The sequence below is a fragment of the Pristiophorus japonicus genome, chromosome 15 (genome assembly GCF_044704955.1).
Source record: "Pristiophorus japonicus isolate sPriJap1 chromosome 15, sPriJap1.hap1, whole genome shotgun sequence".
In the NCBI taxonomy this organism is placed as follows: domain Eukaryota; kingdom Metazoa; phylum Chordata; class Chondrichthyes; family Pristiophoridae; genus Pristiophorus; species Pristiophorus japonicus.
Window position 1 is genome coordinate 164,421,774 of NC_091991.1, and position 21,322 is coordinate 164,443,095.

The 21,322-nt window shown below is 46.5% G+C and overlaps 1 protein-coding gene across 3 annotated transcripts in view; it reads left to right on the plus strand.

The window, feature by feature from the left end:
* chtf18 (CTF18, chromosome transmission fidelity factor 18 homolog (S. cerevisiae)) overlaps positions 1-21,322 on the plus strand; it is a 140,067-nt gene that overhangs the window by 97,184 nt on the left and 21,561 nt on the right. For all 3 annotated transcript variants that reach the window (XM_070901253.1, XM_070901254.1, XM_070901255.1), the window contains exon 19: positions 16,879-17,026. In XM_070901253.1, the coding sequence (XP_070757354.1) occupies positions 16,879-17,026 (148 nt within the window). The remainder of the gene's footprint in view (positions 1-16,878; positions 17,027-21,322) is intronic.

Consider the following 21,322-nt stretch of genomic DNA (forward strand, 5'->3'; position numbering starts at 1 on the left):
CAAGGGGTATGGTGAGAAAGCAGGAGTGGGGTACTGAAGTTGCATGTTCAGCCATGAACTCATTGAATGGCGGTGCAGGCTAGAAGGGCCGAATGGCCTGCTCCTGCACCTATTTTCTATGTTTCTATGTTTCTATATACTTCTGTACAGCAACACGTGACTCAGTTTTTGTCTGTCCTGGGGTCGGGGCAGGGAGCACGTGGTCCAATGGGCGATCAGGGCCCGCCTGGCCTTGCAACCAATCGGGGCGGGGAGCAAATGGTGCAAATGGTGACTGAGGAGGCAGCAGTGGATGCGGCGGAGCCAATGGGCACAGGGGAGGTGGGGTAGCGGCAGGGCCTTCCCGGGCGTTGCTGCGGAGCAGGGAGGAGCGTGTGGTGGGAGAGGGGGAGAGAGCGAGAGACAGAGATCGAACATCAGCATTGATTCTATAGACGAAGATGATCGTCCAAACAAGTGCTGTTGCACTAAAGATACTAATTTGACCGCTAGTAATTATTAATATCTACAGGTGGACTGGTGTGTCTTCTGTCACTTGTTAAAGAAAGATCTTGCATTTATATAGTGCCTTTCATGACCTCAGGATGTCCCAAAGCGCTTTGTAGCCAATGAAATACTTTTTTTTTTTGAAGAGTGTTGTCACTGTTGTAATGTAGGAAATGTGGCAGCCAATTTGCGCACAGCAAGCTCCCACAAACAGTTGAGCAATAGGGTGAGAGAGAGAGAGCTTGCATTGCACATGGCTGGCTCCATCTTACATTTTTGTTCTCTAATGTAATTAAAGACATCATGGAAGGGAAAATAGTGACACATTCAATAAATCAGACTTGAGGACTATTGGTCCCAGTCCAAATAATGTGCATTCCAGCGAGACCGGCTGTCCCCAGTCAAGTCTAAAGTGACCACAGTGCTGACACTGCGACAAACCCACTCCCCAATAATAATCTGCTATTAAACAGGACAGAACTCCAACCTGTAGCACTCCCTTCCATTTTAAACATTATTGAGTTGAGGAAATACTTCTGAAGGTTTGTCTAATTTATTGAAATTAAATATTTACTCGTTGATGGTTTCCTTTGGCATGTCTTCTGGGTGATGGTGACGGACGCTAATAAATGCTGTTTGATGTTGATTCTTGGCAACAGCTTAACCTGTATTAATATCATTTTTAAAGACTGATCCTCTTTGTGTATAATCCAGTTCTGCCTTTGTGTAACTGTGCTCTTTGTCAAAATGAAAAGCCGCTGCACAGTATTATTACAGGGTAGGACTGGATAATCAACAGCTGTCGCTCCTCATAGTCTGACCGCTAACATGCCTACATATTGCAAATGTAATTATAATTTAAAAAAAAGAAAGACTTGGATTTATATAGCGCCTTTCATGACCACCGATGAAGTACTTTTGGAGTGTAGTCACTGTTGTAATGTGGGAAACGCGGCAGCCAATTTGCACACAGCAAGCTCCCACAAACAGCAATGTGATAATGACCAGATAGTCTTTTTTTGTTATGTTGATTGAGGAATAAATATTGGCCAGGATACCGGGGATAACTCTCCTCTTTTTCGAAATAGTGCCATGGGATCTTTTACGCCCACTTGAGAGAGCAGATGGGGCCTCGTTTAACGTCTCATCCAAAAGACGAAAAACAATATATTCATATATTAGTGCAATTTCAAATCAACTTCAGGATTTCACTATAACACACAGTCGGCTGACAAAAAGCCCTTAAGTAGCTGAATTTCTAGTTAAATAGCACGCACACGTTCCTTGCATTCATGACTGGTGGGGAAAAAATGGCAATGCACTTGCACACGTTTTACGGTGAACTCAGCTCGGCCTGTCATTCGAGGGCAGGTCTTGCTGTCTGCCCAGGGTGACTCGAGCCTCTACTAGTCAGTTGTCTAATAACCAACAATCTTCTTGGGGAGGAACGAAGCAGGGTTTCTTTGGGTGAAGTTAGCTCCAAGGTGCCTGGTAGTTGAAGATTAGAACTGAGCTGAGCCTCCGTGGTGGACTGGCTAAACCGATGCCTGATCCAGGCATGTTCACCATAGTCTGGGGCACTGCTAGTGATTTAGCAGCCAACTGATGGGAGTTTGAGGGTCAGATGGGAGTACTGGAGCCTGAGATTCGTCCCACTCAGTTCCAGTGCCCAAGGAATGTTGTAATTAGGAAAATCGGAAGCCAATTTGCGCACAGCAAGCTCCCACAAACAGCAACGCGGTTAATTATCAGATATTTTGTTTATGTTGGTTGAGGGATAAGTGTTGGCTAGGGCACCTGGACAACTCACCTGCTCCTCTTCAAATAGTGCCACGGGATCTTTAACGTCCACCTCAGAGGGCAGACATCCGGCACTGTAGCACTCCTTCAGTACTGCACTGGAGGGTGAGCCGACATTTTATGCTCAAGTCTCTGGAGTGGGACTTGATCCCACAACCTTCTGACTCGGGCAAGAGTGCTACCCCGCAGAACCACAGGTAGAGTGATCTTAGCTGGATAAGCAGGAGAAAGTTAACCATCGCTTTGTGCTGGTAAGCTGCACGGTTTTAGCTGGTTAAACTCTAGCAGTAGATTTGAGTTTCCCCATGTCTTCGCTCTTGCCAACCTGTCCTTGTGTTCTCTGGACATCGGTAATGGGAGAGGAGTGGGGGTTGCCATTACAGGGGGAGATTTTGCAATCCATATTATATTAAGCAGACAGAAACTTTAATTAAGTGGATCATTTTGGATAGGAAGACCTTGGGCATGATGGACTTCTTCCCGTGCCAAAGATGTGGTTGGTCAAATTTAAATTTCCAATGGTGTGGCTGACAGCAAAATGCATGATTGACCGATATCACAGTGCAAAGGGAAATAAAAGAAGATTTGTATTTATATAGCACCTTTTACAACCTAGAACACACCAAAGCGCTTTACAGCCAGTGAAGTACTTTTGAAGGATAGTCACTGTTGTAATGTAGTCAATTTGCGCACAGCAAGCTCCCACAAGCAGCAATGTGGAAATGACCAGATAATTGTTTTCTAAATATTGGCCCGAACTCCCCTGCCTTTCTTCGAAATAATGTCACGGGATCTTTTACGCCCACCTGAGAGGGCAGACGGGGCCTCAGTTTAATGTCTCATCCAAAAGACGGCACCTTCAACAGTGCAGCACTCGCTCAGTATTACACTGGGAGTGTCGGCCTAGATTTTGTGCTCAAGTCTCTGGAGTGGGACTTGAACCCACAACCTTCCAATTCAGGAGCAAGTGTGCTGTTCACTGAGCCACGGCTGACACTTCTAGAGGGAAGGATGGAGCTAACTGGACATCTAACACTGAGACCGCTGAGGGACAAGTAAAGGCCGTTCATCCCATTTGAATCTCATTGCTCTCGTACATTAATGTTGGTCCTGCCTTTATCCTGGTTGTATTTTTGCAATTTCTGCAATGTACATTTTTACATTAACGGGCATCACGTGATTTCAATACTCCAGAGGTCATATTCATCTACTTATATCTGAAAATCCCTCACTTCAGCTCACGGCTTAGTGATGTTGCACAGAGAAATTTGCTTCTGTTTCGTTTCTTTTACATTCGCAAATCTTCAATTCTCCAAGAACAGAAGAGAAAATCCCTCTGGCATCCGCCTAAACCACGCCCCCCCCGGCCCCGGCACACAGGAAGCTGTTCCTGCTCAACACACGGCCAGCTGAACGAGGATGGCTGGCATCTGGAGTGCAGCATAAGCACTTTATAATCAGCTCCACGAGCAGATCACCATCGAGCCTCCGTGATCCTGCTTAGGGGCGGCGGTTCACCGGTGTGACACGCAGAGGGAGAGGCCCGGGCCACAGGCAAGATGTGTTCCTCAGCCACGCAGGCTCGGGGCAGGCCGTCTGCGGTGCCGACCCACCAGCCCACGTTCCAGGCCAGGTGCGACGAGACGATACTGATCACCAACTGGGGGCTGCCTCTGGCCGTCGCTCTCTTCCTGCTCTGGCTCACCTATGCTTTCATCTACGTTCCCGCTATGGTGCACCGGTCGATGGTGGAGAACGCAACCAGAAACCTTGCACAGGACTTTAAGTATGAGCACACTGCCCACCCCAACCCCAACTAGAAGCCGAGAGAGAGGAGCGTGGGGGAGGGGGGGAAGCAGGGACCATGGGGAATTTTACTGATTGCTTCAATCACACAGCGTTTTCTTCACTCGGGCACTGACTGGTGCTGCGCAGCGTTAAGATGTTCCAGCTGCTTGGTTCCAATCTTTTGAACACCCTTCATCTCGAACGGGCAAGTGAGAGCGCGAAGGATTTTCAAAGTAACAAGTTATTTGACGATCAGGAAGGCACTGGCCTTGCTGTGCAACTAAACTGTGCATTCGATGGGCCCAACGGGAGATGGTAATGAAAGGGTGAGCCCTGCATCCCTTGGCTCGATGTCTCCGCAAGATCCTGCAAATCCCCTGGGAGGACAGACGCATCAACGTCGGTGTTCTCGCTCGGGCCGACATCCCCCGCATCAAAAGCACTGACCACACTCGACCAGCTCCGCTGGGCGGGCCACATTGTCTGCATGCCCAACACAAGACTCCCAAAGCAAGCGCTCTACTCGGAACTCCTACACAGCAAACGAGCCTCTGGTGGGCTGAGGAAATGTTTCAAGGACACCCTCAAAGCCTCCTTGATAAAATACAACATCCCCACCGACACCTGGGAGTCCCTGGCCAAAGACCGCACTAAGTGGAGGAAGAGCATCCGGGAGGACGCTGAGCACCTCGAGTCTCGTCGCCGAGAGCATACAGAAAACAAGCGCAGGCAGCGGAAGGAGCGTGCGGCAAACCAGTCCCACCCACCCTTTCCTCCAACCACTATCTGTCCCACCTGTGACAGAGACTGTAATTCCTGTATTGTACTGTTCAGTCACCTGAGAACTCATTTTTAGAGTAGAAGCAAGATTTCGAGGGACTGCCTATGATGACACCTCGGAGAGCTGGACCTGAGGGGAGGAAGAGGGGAGGGGACACCGAAGGGATGGGATTGTGATTTTAAATACTAGCAGCAATTTGAAGAGTTTTCAGTTTACTGGGTCCATTGGTTGGAACTTGCCATATGTCAGTTATCCAATTCTTCATATTTTGTAGCACGTGACTTTTTTGGGGGGGAACTATCCTAACATTGTCCCACATCGCATTCTTGAGCAGAAGGAAGGGTGTGGAATGAACAGAATTAACTCCAATGTATCTATCGCCCGAGGATTGAAACTTGTGTCTCGGATAGGACCTTACAGACTTTATGCCTCCAGACATGTCCTTGTAGTTTAACAACCATTTTACAATGCTTGCCCTCTGAAAATTGATGTGAAATAGTTTAAACTGGTTACGCTGTGTAGTTACTGTCCTGTAAGCATTTTATTGTGTTGGCATTCTGTATATTTACTGATCGTGGAGTAGGTGATGTGTATCTTAATCTCCTTAAGTGTCAACTTGGCTCAGTCGTTGACGCTCTCGGCTCTGAGTCAGAAGGCCATGGGTTCAAGCCAAGTGCAGGGCTTGGGCGCATAGTCTCGGCCGAGACTCCAGTGCAGTGCTGACGGTTGCACTGTTGGAGGTTTTGCCCTTCAGCTGAGGTCGATGTTTATGATCCCGTGGCATTGTTCGAAGGTGGGCTCTCTCGGTTTGTTAGGCCAGCGTTACTCCCTCAACGAACCACACCAAAATTGGAGACGCAACAATAACGCTTCAGCGGCACTGAAGCACTTCTTTTCTTGTTTTAAATTAGCGGCCGGGATTAATAACTAAAAACTAAATCTAATTAATTAAATATATTAGAGCTGGCAGGACAGGCGATGTTTCTGCTGTTGCATGTGGGAGCTGGTTGACCCCATTGAGATCCATCACGGCCACATCTGCAGCTTGAGGAACTTCGGCTCCGCGTGGATGAGCTGGAGTCCGAGCTGCGGACACGGCGACACATCAGGGAGGGGGAGAGTTACCTGGCCGCTGTGTTCCAGGAGGCAGTCACAACCCTTAGATTAATTCATTCAAATTTGGTCCCTGGTCAGGGACAAGAGGGTGTAACTATCAGTGAGGCAGGTAAGGGGACCCAGGAGGTAGTGATGGAGGAGCCTCGGCCCTTGCCCTTGTCCAACAGGTTTGAGGCTCTTACAGCAGGGCAGGGACTACAGGGAGGATGAGCAAACTGACCACAGCAGCGTGGTACAGGTGCGGGGATTAAAAAGAAACTGTGTAGTAGTAGTAGGGGACAGTATCATTAGGGGGATAGATACGGTTCTCTGCAGCCGAGAGCATGAGCTCTGAAGGCTGTTGTTGCCTGCCCGATGCCAGTGTTAAGGACATCTCCTCAGGGTTGGAGAGGAACTTGGAGTGGGAGGGGCAAGATCCAGTTGTTGTGGTCCACGTGGGTACCAATGACATAGATAGGAAAAAGAAAGAGGTTCTGCTGAGCGAGCACGAGCAGCTAGGGTCCAAATTAAAAAGCAGAACCATAAAGGTAATAATCTCTGGATTACTACCTGAGCCACGAGCAAATTTGCATAGGGTAAATAAGATCAGAGAGTTAAACACGTGGCTCAAAGACTGGTGTGGGAGGAATGGGTTTTGGTTCATGGGGCAGTGGCACCAGTACTGGGGTAAGAGGGAGCTGTTCCGTTGGGACGGGCTCCACTTAGACCGTGCTGGGGCTAGGGTCCTGGCGAATCAAATTGTAGGGTCCCTGCACCTTACTACAAACTCACACAAGGCATAGATATATCGGACACGGTCACTCTGTGACCTTCACCTTTATTGCCAGGACCAAGGAGTGTTGACCCTGGGTGGGACCTCCCCTTTTATACCTGGAAACCCAGGTGAGGAGTGTCTCCCGCAAGTTCATCCCCTGTGGTCAGGGTGTGCATTCCTAGGGTACAGGTTCCGTGTACATGAGTTACAGTTACATGACTATGTCATTGCAAGATGATTAAACACATGACACAAATAACTTGGGCTGTAGAGAGGGCTTTAAACTAATTAGTGGGGGGGAGGATTCAGCTGAGTGAAAATTTAAAACGTCAAAGAACAAGGAGAAGGCAATAGATCATCGTAGTACTGGGGGAAATAAAAACCAGAGCGTGCCAGGAAGGGACAGAGTGTATAAACATAAAGGTGAATCAGAAAGTGGGGTCAAAGCAGGAAAAAATGTTTTTTTTAAAAAACAAATTTAAAAGCTCTATCTGAACGCACGTAGCATTCATAACAAAATATGAGTTGACGGCACAAATAGATACAAATGGGTATGATCAGCCAGGATCTTATTGAATGGCAGAGCAGGCTCGAGGGGCCGTATGGCCTACTCCTATTTCTTATGTTCTTATGTATCTGATAGCCATTACAGAGATATGGTTGTAAGGTGACCAGTACTGGGAACTAAATATTCAGGGTATTTGACAATTCGGAAGGACAGACAGAAAGGAAAAGGTGGTGGGGTAGCTCTGTTAATAAAGGATGAGATCAGTGCATTAGTGAGAAACTATATTGGCTCAGAGGATCAAGATGTTGAATCAGTTTGGGTGGAGCTAAGGAATAATAAGGGGGAAAAAGTCGCTGGTGGGTGTAGTCTGTAGGCCCACTATTGGATGGAGTATAAATCAAGAAATAATGGAGGCTTGTAAAAAGTGAACGGCAATAATCATGGGCGATTTTAACCTTCATATTGATTGGACCAAGCAAATTGGCCAGGGCAGCCTTGAGAAAGAGTTCATAGAGTGTATCCGGGATAGTTTCCTTGAACAGTACGTTGCGGAACCAACCAGGGAGCAGACTATCTTGGATCTAGTACTGTGTAATGAGACAGGATTAATAAACAATCTCATAGTAAACAATCCACTAGGAATGAGTGACCATAATATGGTTGCATTTCAAATTCAGTTGGAGGGTGATAAAGTTGGTTCTCAAACCAGTGTCCTAAGCTTAAATAAAGGAGACTACAAAGGTATGAGGGCAGGGTTGGCTAAAGTGGACTGGGAAAATAGATGAAAGTGTGCGACGGTTGATGAGAAGTGGCAGACATTTAAGGAGACATTCCATAATTCGCAACAAAAATATATCGCAATGAGAAGGAAAGACTAAGAGAAGGGATAACCATCCGTGGCTAACTAAGGAAATAAGAAAGGGTATCAAATTGAAAACAAGGGCATACAATGTGGTCAAGACTAGCGGGAGGCTACAGGATTGGGAAACTTTTAAAAGCCAGCAAAGAACGATTAAAAAGAATGATAGAGAGGGAAGATAGATTATGAAAGTAAACTAGCACGAAATATAAAAAGTTAGTAAGAGTATCTATAGGTGCATAAAAAGGAAAAGAGTGACTAAAGTAAATGTTGGTCCCCTAGAGGATGGGACTGGGGAATTAATAATGGAGAACAGGGAAATGACAGACGTTGAACAAATATTTTGTATCGATCTTCATGGCAGAAGACACTAAAAACATCCCAATAATAGATAATCAAGGGGCTATAAGGAGGGAGGAACTTTATGCAATCACTATCACTAATGAAGTAAACTCGGTAAAATAATGGGACTAAAGGTAGATAAAATCCCCTGAACCTGATGGCTTACATCCTAGGGTCTTAAAAGAAGTGGCTGCAGAGATAGTGGATACATTGGTTGTAATCTACCAAAATTCCCTGGGGTGATCCCAGGGGTTTGGAAAACCGCATATATAACACCAGTATTTAAAAAAGGAGGCAGACAAAAAGCAGCAAACTATAGGCCAGTTAGCCTAACATCTGTCGTTGGGAAAATGCTGCAGTACATGTGGAAAAGCATGATTCAATCAAGCAGAGTCCACATGGTTTTATGAGAGAGAAATCATGTTTGACAAATTTGCTGGAGTTTTTTTTTGAGGATGTAAAGAGCAGGGTGGATAAGGGGGAACCAGTGGATGGTGGTGCATTTGAATTTCCAGAAGGCATTCGATAAGGTGCCACATAAAAGGTTACTGCACAAGATAAAAGCTCACTGGGTAGGGGTCAAATATTAGCATTGGTGCCTCAAATCTGGTACCAAGCTTATGGTCTACAGGGCAGTAGTGATACCCGCCCTCCTTTATGCCTCAGAGATGTGGACCGTATACAGCAGCCATCTCAAAGCGCTGGAGAAGTACCACCAACGCTGCCGCCGCAAGATCCTGCAAATCCCCTGGGAGGACAGACGCAGCAACTTCAGTGTTCTCGCTCAGGCCAACATCCACAGCATCGAAGCACTGACCACACTCCACCAGCTCCGCTGGGTGGCTCACATTGTCCGCATGCCCGACATGAGACTCCCTAAGCAAGCGCTCTACTTGGCAAGCGAGCCTCAGGTGGGCAGAGAAAACATTTCAAGGACACCCTCAAAACCTCCCTGATAAAGTGCAACATCCCCACCGACACCTGGGAGTCCCTGGCCCAAGACCGCCCTAAGTGGAGGAAGAGCATCCGGGAGGGCGCTGAGCACCTCGAGTCTCGTCGCCGAGAACATGCAGAAACCAAGCGCTGGCAGCGGAAGGAGCATGCGGCAAACCAGTCCCACCCACCCTTTCCTTCAACCACTGTCTGTCCCACCTGTGACAGAGACTGTAATTCCCGCATTGGACTGTACAGTCACCTGAGAACTCCCTTTTAGAGTGGAAGCAAGTCTTCCTCGATTTCGAGGGACTGCTGATGATGATGATGTGTGGGCAGGATTGGGAGTGGTCAGTCTACACTGTCGGGCATCAAACATGAAGAAGGACTATTTACCAAGGCCTCGGTAATTTCAGGGGGGAAAGGGAGAAAATTGGGGCCGGGCTGGGAAAATTACTAAATGATGTGCATTCTGTACAATGTCCCCAGATTGACGCAATGAATATTACTGTATCATAAATGTATCGAGTAATGTTTGCTAGTTTGGTAAAACTGGCAAATGAGTTCCTGCATGCTGTCCGATTTTGGAATACTGTATCTTTAATTTATTCAAATGTTCAAGATAATCTCTTTAAAAATAGAATAAAAATACAGAAATTGCTTATCTCAAGTGTATGAAATAATATTTTTGTAACAGCATTCCAACTTTGAAGTGGGCGGCTCTTTCAGAAACTAGTTACTTTTGGGGAGAGAAGCCATTTTACTCGTATTGAGAGGAATCCAATCTCTTCCCCCCCTCTTTAATATCGCACTTGTGTTCCATCTTCTCAAACGCTGCCTCTTTACGTTCAAACGTTTACCCTCCACTCCCTGTAAGTGCTGAATGAGTAGTATTTGAGTAGGAGAACCATGAAGCTAACCGCTGCTTTTACGACACTTTATGTTGTGATGGTGCTTTCACTGCCCATGGCTGCAGCTCGTACGCCACCATCTGGAAGTTTTCTTCTTCGGCAGTCTCCCGGAGTCGAGGATGACTTGCTTCCACACTAATGCGTTCTATGGTGACTAAATAATCCAATGATGCCTCTGTCACAGGTGGGGCAGGTGATGGTTGAAGGGACGGGTGGGTGGGGCGGGCGCTTGCTTTGTCGTGCACACCTTCCACTGTTTGTACTTGGCTTCCACTTGCTCCCGGCGAGGAGACTCGAAGAGTTCAGCGCCTTGAGGGGTGTCCTTGAAGCGTTTTCTCTGCACTGCTGGGACTCTCTTGCCGTGATGGAGCTCAGAGTAGAGTGCTTGTTTCGGGAGTCTTGCATCAGGCATGCAGACAATGTGGGCCGCCCATCGGAGCTGATTAAGAATGATCAATGCCTCGATGCTGGGTCTGTTGGCCTGAGAGAGAACGCTGACGTCAGTAAGCCTATCCTGCCAATGGATTTGCAGCATCTTGCGGAGGCAGCGTTGCTGGTACTTCTCCAGAACTTTGAGGTGCCTTTGCGTGATGGCCCTTTTGGTGCCGATTTGACCCATGACAAAATAATTAACTCAAATTACATGGACCCGCTCTGTATTTTCAATCTACTTGAAATGATGGAATATCCAATTTTAAATACTTTTAAAAGCAAACAGATACGCGCACACAGACTCAGACAGACAGGCACACACATCAGGAATAGACTGCCACTGAGTGCCCCAAGCCATTGTTCACATACATATAACACAGAAAATCCATCAACAAGCCTATGCTGTCAGTCCTCTCGCAGGAACAGTTTTATAGGTTTAGAACGGGGTATCCAAATGTTTCCCTCACACTAACTTTGGAAATGGTTCTGACCCAGGCTTTAGCAGGCGACCATCCGATGCTCCTCGCTAGTCACATGATAACTCTCCGGCATTAGAAAAATTCACAATCCCAAATTCACAATGAAACTCCAGTAATCAAACACATTATTTTAAAACCATTATAGAGTGCCGGAATCTACCCGGAAGATAAGTGAGTTTAACTCATTGGTTTGTAAAACGCCCAGCAGTGTGTGGAGAGGACGAGAGACTTCGTGAGTTATGACTCGCCACATATTGCTGGGCGACTGGGGCAGTGGGTTAGGCACTGCTCTTCCACCATTGATGCCAGGATTTGAATCCCCCCTGGAGCCAATGGGATAACGATCCCTCTCTCTGTTGGTGGGCCCAATGAGGAATGGGTCTGAGCAACTTTAACGCAGTAGTTAATCACTGCCACGTTTAGTTGCGTTGCCGTGAGAATTTCCTTTCCCATCCCACAGAACGTGTCAATCCTTCACGTCTTCTCTGAGCTTGGATTGTACTCTGATGCTCTGAAAGGGTGAGATTTCTCCTTGAATTACCTTTTAATTCACCAGATGTCAATTTTGTGCACTGACCTTTGCGAATACATAATGTGCTGCCTTTAGTCTTCCTGTGAAAACCATTACACTGATCCTCATTTTTAATTGGGATTTTATAATCTGCCTATGACTATATCTGTCACTCCCTTTCTTTTTGGAGATTTGCTGTTGTGAGATAGAGAGAGGGAAAGCAACTCTGAATTTAACATCACAATGACATTTGAATGCAAGCACCTGAGGTTTATAGAAAGAAAAAAAAGACTTGCATTTATATAGTGTCTTTCAGGACGTCCCGAACGCTTTACAGCCAATGAAGTACATTCGAAGTGCAGTCATTGTTGTAATGTAGGAAACGCGGCAGCCAGTTTGTGCACAGCAAGATCCCACAAACAGCAATGTGATGACGACCAGATAATCTGTGGGGCTTTTTTATGGAGCATGTTGCCACACCAACATAGTGCAAGAGCACAGGTTTCTGCCTGTGATCTTCTCTGTACAGCACGTCACATTGAATAGAGGAGCCAAGCTCTAAGGGCTTTGGTCATAAGGAGGACGAGGTTATCCAAGGTCGGTGATCTTGCACACCCCCTGGTGGACAGATATAGAGCGTACCAGCAGAAGTCTGGAAGTGCGCTGTGCCTGCCTGCTATTAGTCCACATTAGACCTGCAATTTTGATTCCGGGTGTTACGTGTAGTACAGTCTGCAGAAACTGTGCAAAACAAGGTAATAATTACCCACAGTTGGTTCACCAATACATGTGCAAACAAGTTGTCCCACTGGAACTTCCGTGAGCATAGCAGGCATTTGATACCATTATAGAGACGGCTGACTGCATTTGCCTCGTCATTACCTAGTGGCCCTAAATGTGAAATTCTGGTGACAATAGAAAACATTTTCAGACCAGTAGCTGAAATAAATAAGACTTAAACTTATATAGTGCCTATCACAGCCACCGGATGTCCCAAAGCGCTTTCGAGCCAATGAAGTGTAGTCACTCTTGTAATATAGGAAACGCGGCAGCCAATTTGCGCACAGCAAGCTCCCACAAACAGCAATGTGATAATGACCAGATAAGCTGTTTTTGTGATGTTGGTTGAGGGATAAATATGGATAAGGACACCAGGGAGGACTCTCCTGCTCTTCTTCGAAATAATGCCATGGGATCTTTTACTTCCTCCTGAGAGAGCAGACGGGGCCTCTGTTTAACGTCTCATCCCAAATTTGATTGAGGGATAAATATTGGCCAGGACACCGGAGATAACTTCCCTCTTTGAAGTAGTACCATGGGATATTTTATGTCCATTTGAAAGAGCAGATGTTGCCTCAGCTTAATGTCTCATTCGAAAGACAGCACCTCCGACAGTGTGGCACTCCCTCAGCACTGCACAGGAGTGTCAGCCTAGATTTATGTGCCCCAGTCTCTGGAGTGGGAAATAAACAGAAGAGAATTTCTCTGATTGTCCCCTGGGTGCTCCATGGATTTACCTAGATTTCTGGACAAGTGAAAGCACTTGTTGGGACATCGCGAGCTCGGGCCCGTCTGAAACACGGACGGCAGAACTGCCTCGAGTGAAGAAGCCCTTCATGCTTCAATGGGCTCAGTCCTAACATTTCTTGTGTTCAATGAAGACAGTGATGGTTATCCTTTTGCTCGAGTGCTGGTCAGACATGATAACTTCGTACTGGCCACGCACTGCTGTGCATGTACATTATGGATTCTCATTTGATGCTTCCTGCTGGCTCTAGTGCTCGTGGGTTCCTGACACCAGTCCAACTCTGGTCTATTTTTCCAGTAATGCACCATTTGCAGAAGGCAGGCCTGCATTAACAGCAAGTGTGTTTATATAGAGCCTTCAAAGTAATAAATTAATAAAATATGGGAGTTGATTTTTAAAATTTATATATTGTGTTTGCGTTTTTGGGGTACTCTCATTGATTGTACGGAGCTCCGATGACTAATGGAGCTCACCATTACTATCAATGCGACTACTCCATCTTTGTTGGTGGTCCAGGCCCACGTGATCCCAGGATGCCCTTACGCTCCTGGGCTGCGTGAGCCTCTGCACTGGGCTGCGTATCTAGGCCTCGGAGTCAAAGTGTTTGTCGTTCCAGGGCTACCACTAGGTACTTCTGTTTAAAAAAAATAAATAAATAAAATAAATAAAAATTCGATCAGAGGCATCCGCCCGCGGGGAAGTCTCCGACCCCAATTTCTGGCCCATAATTTAAATGGCCAATCCGCCTCCCCCATCTCGCCTCTGTTAAAACGGGCAGGTTCGAGGCAGGTTGGCATCGAGTTTGAGGTTTTAAGTAGGAGAGAATGGGCTGAGCATTGGTGGAAAGATTAGGAGCATTGATCACGTGCTCCGTCGAAATCACACGGCTTCTAAAGGTGGGAAGAGAAGTAGCAACATGAAGAGGCTTAAGGAGAGAGTCCTAGAGGATAGGATCGAGACAGCTCAAAACTCCGCCACTTGAGTGTGGAATGTCTGGAAGGGGAAATGCACGAGTGTTGAGAATGGAGGATTCTGGGCTATAGGGTTGGAGGAGGTTACAGAGGTAGAGTAGGGCAAGGCCTTAAAAGGATTTGTGAATAGGGACAAGGATTTTGAATTAAGTGCATTAGGAGGCTCCGGAGATCAGCAAGGCCAGAGATGACTGGTGGTAATCCCATTTAAATCTTCAATTTTTTTGGAAATTGAACCTCCTCCCCCTTCAGTTTTCTCTCCTGAAGACCTTGACGTTATGGTGCTATCAGTTGTCCTCCAACACCTCACTCAATGGAGTCATACAGCATATAAAGGCCCATTGTGTCTCTTTTATTGTGCTCTCCAATTAGTCCCACTCCCCCGCTCTTATCCCCATAGCCCTGCAAATGTTCCCTTTTCAAGTATTTATCCAGTTCCCTTTTGAAAGTTACTATTGAATCTGCTTCCACCGCCCTTTCAGGCAGCGTGTTCCAGATCATCATAACTCGCTGTGTTTTTTTTAAAAATTCTATCGCCCCTCCTTTTTTGACCATTATCTTAAATCTTGAGTCCTCTGGTTATTGGCCTCCCTTCCAGTTGAAACAGTTTCTCTTTTATAAAGTGCACTTTATAAACATTTTTTTTTTAAAAACTCCCATTCTATGATGTGAAAGGCTATTTGTGAAATTAACAACTATTTTTATAGCTCCTTTAACATAGTGAAACATCCCAAGGTGCTTCACGGGAGTGTTATAAGACAAGAAATTTGACACCGAGCCACAGAGAGAAATTAGGGCAGATGACCAAAAGCTTGGTCAGAGGTAGGTTTTAAGGAGCAGTGTCAAGGAGGAAAGAGGTAGAGCGGTTTAGACAGGGAATTCCAGAGCATGGGGCCTCGGCAACAGAAGACACGGCCATCAATGGTTGAGCAATTATTTTAATCAGGATGCTCAAGAGGGCAGAATTAAAGGGGCAGTTTGTGAGGCTGGAGGAGATTAGAGAGATGAGGCCATGGAGTGATTTGAAAACAAGAATGAGAATTTTGAAATCGAGGCGTATTGATTAACCACACTCAGCACACTGGGCAAGGCAAATGCAATCAGCTGTCTCCATAATGGTGTCTTTGGATGCCATACAAAAAGCCTGCTAGAGATGTGCGTACATTTTTAAATGCATTTTACATTAGCAAGAAAGCCATGTGCGGGTGCTGTCAGACAGTGAGAGGTTTGTGTGAGCTTTGATGGAGAACTCTATTTGGTGGTGATCAGGACCAGAAATCTCTGCTTCATTTCTCAGCCGCGCTAGTAATTGGGGCAGTAGGAACAGGCCCCTCGAGCCTGTTCCGGAATTCAATTGGATCATAGCTAATCTGTACCTTAACGCCATCTACCAGCTGTGATCCTTATTACCCTTGCCTAAAAAAAAAAAATCAATCAATCTCAGTTTTGCAATATTCTGTTGACCGCACCGCCCCCCACCAGCCTCAACAGCTATTTTGGGGGAGTGAGTTCCAGATTTCCACTGTCCTTTGGGTGAAGTGCTTCCTGACATCACTCCCAAGTGGCCTGGCTCGAATTGCCGACTTGTTCTGGACTCTCCCACCAGAGGGAATAGTTTCTCTCTATCTACCCAATCAAATCCTTTAGTCATTTTAAACACCTCCATGAGATCACCCCATAATCTTCTATACTCAAGGGGGCCACAATTTGTCTCTGTGCCCCTGGGCGAGGGAAGGAAAATATAAACTTAGCTTTTTGAACGTTGTAGACCACAATTAAGGAAATGGGCCGACTGAATCTCTTGCACTAGATTGTGATCTCGCTGTATATCGCTGTGAAATCTCAGTATTTTTCTCGTTTTGCCTCTCTATCTGATGAGGAAAATTACATGACTGCTTTGGAGATGCTGCTGTACCCATATTAATAGAGTCCGCTATTAAAAATATAGTCCCTTTTAGATTTTAGATGGTTTTCACGAAAACGGAGAAAGACTTGCATTTATATAGCGTCTTTCACAGCCCCAAAGCACTTTGCAGCCAATGAAGTACTTTTGGAGTGTAGTCACTGTTGTAATATAGGAAATGCAGCAGTCAATTTGTGCACAGAAAGCTCCCACAAACAGCAATGTGATACTGACCAGATCATCTGTTTAGTGCTCCTGTGATGAAGCTTGTCTCCATAGTTTGAGAGGAAGTGCTCACAGACCAGAGACAGGCTATGAAAAGACAGAGACTAAAAGGCTAGCAGAGCAGACGATATAATTGCCACTTGGCTGTAACAACAACTAATTGTATTTACGTCTCAAGGCGCTTCACCGAGGAATATTTGACACCGAGCCACACAAGGAGATATTAGGGCAGGTGACTAAAAGCTTGGTCAAAGAGGTAGTTTTTAAGGAGCCTCCTAAAGGAGGAAAGAGAGGTAGTGAGGCGGAGAGGTTTAGGTAGGGAGTTCCAGAGCTTGGGGCCTAGGCAACAGAAGGCACAGCCACCCATGGTGGAATGAAGGAAATCGGGGATGCACAAGATAAATAATGGTGCCATGATAACATGGTGCACATAATGTATTTGTGACCAGATGAATAACTTGAAGTGCCTCATTCACCATGTGGTTTGCACTGCCTGTACTGACAGTGGCGGTAACTTGATCTGCCTCTCTCTTTGTTTTCCCCGGCCACAGCAACCTGGAAGACGTTTGCCGGTTTCCTGACCTTCCCGCCCGGAGGCCGATGACCTACCAGGCCAAGCAGCTTATCGCCCGGGAGATTGAGCTGGAAAAGATGAGGCGTACGGAAGCCTTGCAAAACGCACGCAACACGGGCAAGAAGGTAAAAGATGCTTGGAGTGCTGCTGCCAGCAAGCGGGTATGAATTCCAGACAGAGCGAGGACATCCCATAATACAGATTATCTTTACCTAGAATTCATACAATTTACAGCACAGAAGCAGGCTATTCGGCCCAACTGGTCTGTGTTGGTATTTATGCTCCACTTGAGCCGACTTCATCTCACCCGACTAACCCTATCAACATATCCTTCCATTCCCTTCTCCCTCATGTACCTATCTCATCATCATAGACAGTCCCTCAAAATTGAGGAAGACTTGCTTCCACTCCAAAAGTGAGTTCTCTGGTGACTGAACAGACCAATACGGGAATTACAGTCTCTGTCACAGGTGGGACAGAGAGTAGTTTGGAAAGCAGTGACAGGATCAGTCCAAGTCAGCATGGATTTATGAAAGGGAAATCATGCTTGACAAATCTTCTAGAATTTTTTGGGAATGTAATAGAGTGGACAAGGGAGAACCAGTGGATGTGGTGTATTTGGACTTTCAAAAGGTTTTTGACAAGGTCCCACACAAGAGATTGGTGTGCAAAATTAAAGCACATGGTATTGGGGGTAATATACTGACGTGGATAGAGAATTGATTGGCAGACAGGAAGCAGAGAGTCGGGATAAACGGATCCTTTTCAGAATGGCAGGCAGTGACTAGTGGAGTGCCGCAGGGCTCGGTGCTGGGACCTCAGCTATTTACGAATTGAGTGTAATATCTCCAAGTTTGCAGATGACACTAAACTGAGTGGCAGTGTGAGCTGTGAGGAGGACGCTGCTAAGAGGCTGCAGGGTGACTTGGATAGGTTCGGTGAGTGGACAAACGCATGGCAGATGCAGTATAATGTGGATAAATGTGAGGTTATCCACTTTGGTGGTAAAAACACGAAGGCAGAATATTATCTGAATGGCGGCAGATTAGGAAAAGGGGAGGTGTAGCAAGACCTGGGTGTCATGGTACATCAGTCATTGAAAGTTGGCATGCAGGTACAGCAGGCGGTGAAGAAGGCAAATGGTATGTTGGCCTTCATAGCTAGAGGATTTGAGTATAGGAGCAGGGAGGTCTTACTGCAGTTGTACAGGACCTAGAATATTGTGTTCAGTTTTGGTCTCCTAATCTGAGGAAGGACATTCTTGCTATTGAGGGAGTGCAGCGAAGGTTCACCAGACTGATTCCCGGGATGGCAGGACTGACATATGAGGAGAGACTGGATCGACTGGGCCTGTATTCACTGGAGTTTAGAAGGATGAGAGGGGATCTCAAAGAAACATATAAAATTCTGACGGGACTGAACAGGTTAGATGCAGGAAGAATGTTCCTGATGTTGGGAAAGTCTAGAACCAGGGGACATAGTCTAAGGATAAGAGGTAAGCCATTTAGGACTGAGATGAGTAGGAACTTCTTCACTCAGAGTTGTTAATCTGTGGAATTCCCTACCGCAGAGAGTTGTTGAGGCCAGTTCATTGGATATATTCAAGAGGGAATTAGATATGGCCCTTACGGCTAAAGGGATCTAAGGGGTACTGAGGTGAATGATCAGCCATGATCTTATCGAATGGTGGTGCAGGCTCAAAGGGCTGAATGGCCTACTCCTGCACCTATTTTCTATGTTTCTATATTGAAGGAAAGGGTGGGTGGGACTGGTTTGCCGCACACTCCTTCCGCTGCCTGCGCTTGCTTTCTGCATGCTCTCGGCGACGAGACTCGAGATGCTCAGCACCCTCCCGGATGCTCTTCCTCCACTTAGGGCGGTCTTTGGCCAGGGACTCCCAGGTGTTGGTGGGGACGTTGCACTTTATCAAGGAGGCTTTGAGGGTGTCCTTGAAACGTTTCCTCTGCCCACCTGGGGCTCGCTTGCCGTGTAGAAGTTCCGAGTAGAGCGCTTGCTTTGGGAGTCTTGTGTCAGGCGTGTGGACAATGTAGCCCAGCCAACGAAGCTGGTCGAGTGTGGTCAGTGCTGCTTCCCCTTAAATGTATCTATACCATTCACCTCAACCACTCCATGTGGTAGCCTATCAAATCCCTTCATCATTTTAAAGACCTCTATTTGGTGACTTCACTGATATCATTTGTATAATGACGTAATTAATTTTAACTATTTTGCCGCGTTGACTGCCTGAACATTACAAATAACTGAGCATTGTGTCTAATTTAGAGTGCGGTTTTGTACAGATAGGCAGATTGAAGCTGCCAGACCAGGGCTGATCTGCCTTTTCCCCAACCCTCTGAAGGGCGCCCTGCCTGAATTTAATTTCCAAATCTGGTCCATGGTGGCTGTCCTGGTGGGAAACCAGGCTGATTCCACCAATACAGAGAACACTGGTTCGGCTGCCCTTACACAACAGGGAGAAGAAAGCCATCTTTATTCTCCCTCTCTTTCCTCTGGGTGCTGACTCCTTGCTGGGGTGCAGTTCCATTGGTTCCCAGAGACCACCCCAATCGGCCATTCTTCATGTGAGTCTTGTGACGTCGGTCTATTCAAACATACGGGGGGGGGGGCATCACATTCGTACCCAATCCAGTGTCAACATCTGGGCCTTATCCAGCAAGGCTCACTAGATAGCCATCTAGTTTTTCCTCTCAAGCACCTGATGCTCCTCAAACATCAATCCCGCTCTCCTCCCCCCCCCCCCCCCCCCCGCCAGATGAGATCCATTAACTCAGCACCAGCCAGGGACCAAGACTGGAGTTTTCAGATCAGTGTGGCTCACTAACTAACCATGCTAAGGGAATGGTAGCATAATGGAATCTTGGCCTTTATTGCAAAGGGGATGGAGTAAAAAAACATGGAAGTCTTGCTACAGTTGTACAGGGGATTGGTGAGGCCACACCTGGAATACTGCGTGCAGTTTTGGTTTCCATTATTTTAGAAAGGATATACTTGCTATGGAGACAGTTCAGAGAAGGTTCACTCGGTTGATTCTGGAGATGAAGGGTTTGACTTATGAGGAAAGGTCGAGTAGGTTGGGCCTCTACTCATTGGAATTCAGAAGAATGAGAGGTGATCCTCACAAAATGCATAAGATTATGAGGGGGCTTGACAAGCGGAGAGAATGTTTCTACTGATGGGGGAGACTAGAACTAGGGGGCATGATCTTAGAATAAGGGGCTGCTCATTTTAAACTGAGATGAGGAATTTCTTCTGAGGTTGTAAATCTGTGGAATTCGTTGCCTCAGAGAGATGTGGAAGCTGGGTCATTGAATATATTTAAGACGGAGATAGACAGTTTCTTAACCAATCAGGGAATAAAGGTTTATGGGGAGTGGGCGGGGAAGTGGAGCTGAGTCCATGATCGGATCAGCCATGATCATATTAAATGGTGGAGCAGGCTCAAGGGGCCGTATGGCCTACTCCTCCTGTTTCTTATGTTGGACCAGTAATCCAGAGGCCTGGTCGACTGATCCGGAGACACGAGTTCGAATCCCACCAAGGCAGCTGGGGAATTTAAATTCATTTAATTAGATAAATCTGGAATAAAAAGCTAGTATCAGTAATGGTGAGCATGAAACTATTGGATTGTCTGTAAAAACCCATCTGGTTCACTAATGTCCTGTTAGGGAAGGAAATCTGCCATCCTTGCCCGGTTTGGCCTCCACGTGACTCCAGACCCACTCAGTTGTATCAAACCGCTACGACACATCACACGGATTGCAGCGGTTGAAGAAGGTGGCTCACCACCACCCTCTCGAGAGCAATTGGGGATGGGCAATAAATAAATACATCCCGTGAATGAATTTTTAAAAAGGAGTATTGTGGGGGTGCAGAAAGTGGAGTGGAATCATCATCTGGGCCGCTGCAACATGTACCCCCGGACAATCCAGTTACAGTTTTACACACCTATTTCAGCTTTCCTCACAGCAACGAGCATGCGAAGCTAGCGGAGCGAGGCAGTGCTGGCATCTAAAGGGTTAATGATCCCTCTGCTGTGCGTCTTTGTGTGGCAATTAAATCCCAGCAGCATCTGGGATCAGCTGATGTGCTCTGCCCATTTTGGCTCTGCTTTGTACATCAGAAAATGCTCGTGCAGCAATGCCCGATACTCTCAGGACACTGAAATGATTAGTTTGTGCAGAATTAATCCTGTTACCAGTAAAGCCACAGCCGTCAGAACAGAAAGTGTATGCGCACGATGTTGTATCCTTTTTATTAAAAAAAATATAGCATCTCAAATTACAGCACAGAAGGAGGCCATTCGGCCCATTGCAAGCTCTGCAACCAGGCCCATCTCCACTTTCCCTGCTGCTCAAATTCTGCCCTCTTGAGCATCCCTGATTATAATTGCTCAACCATTG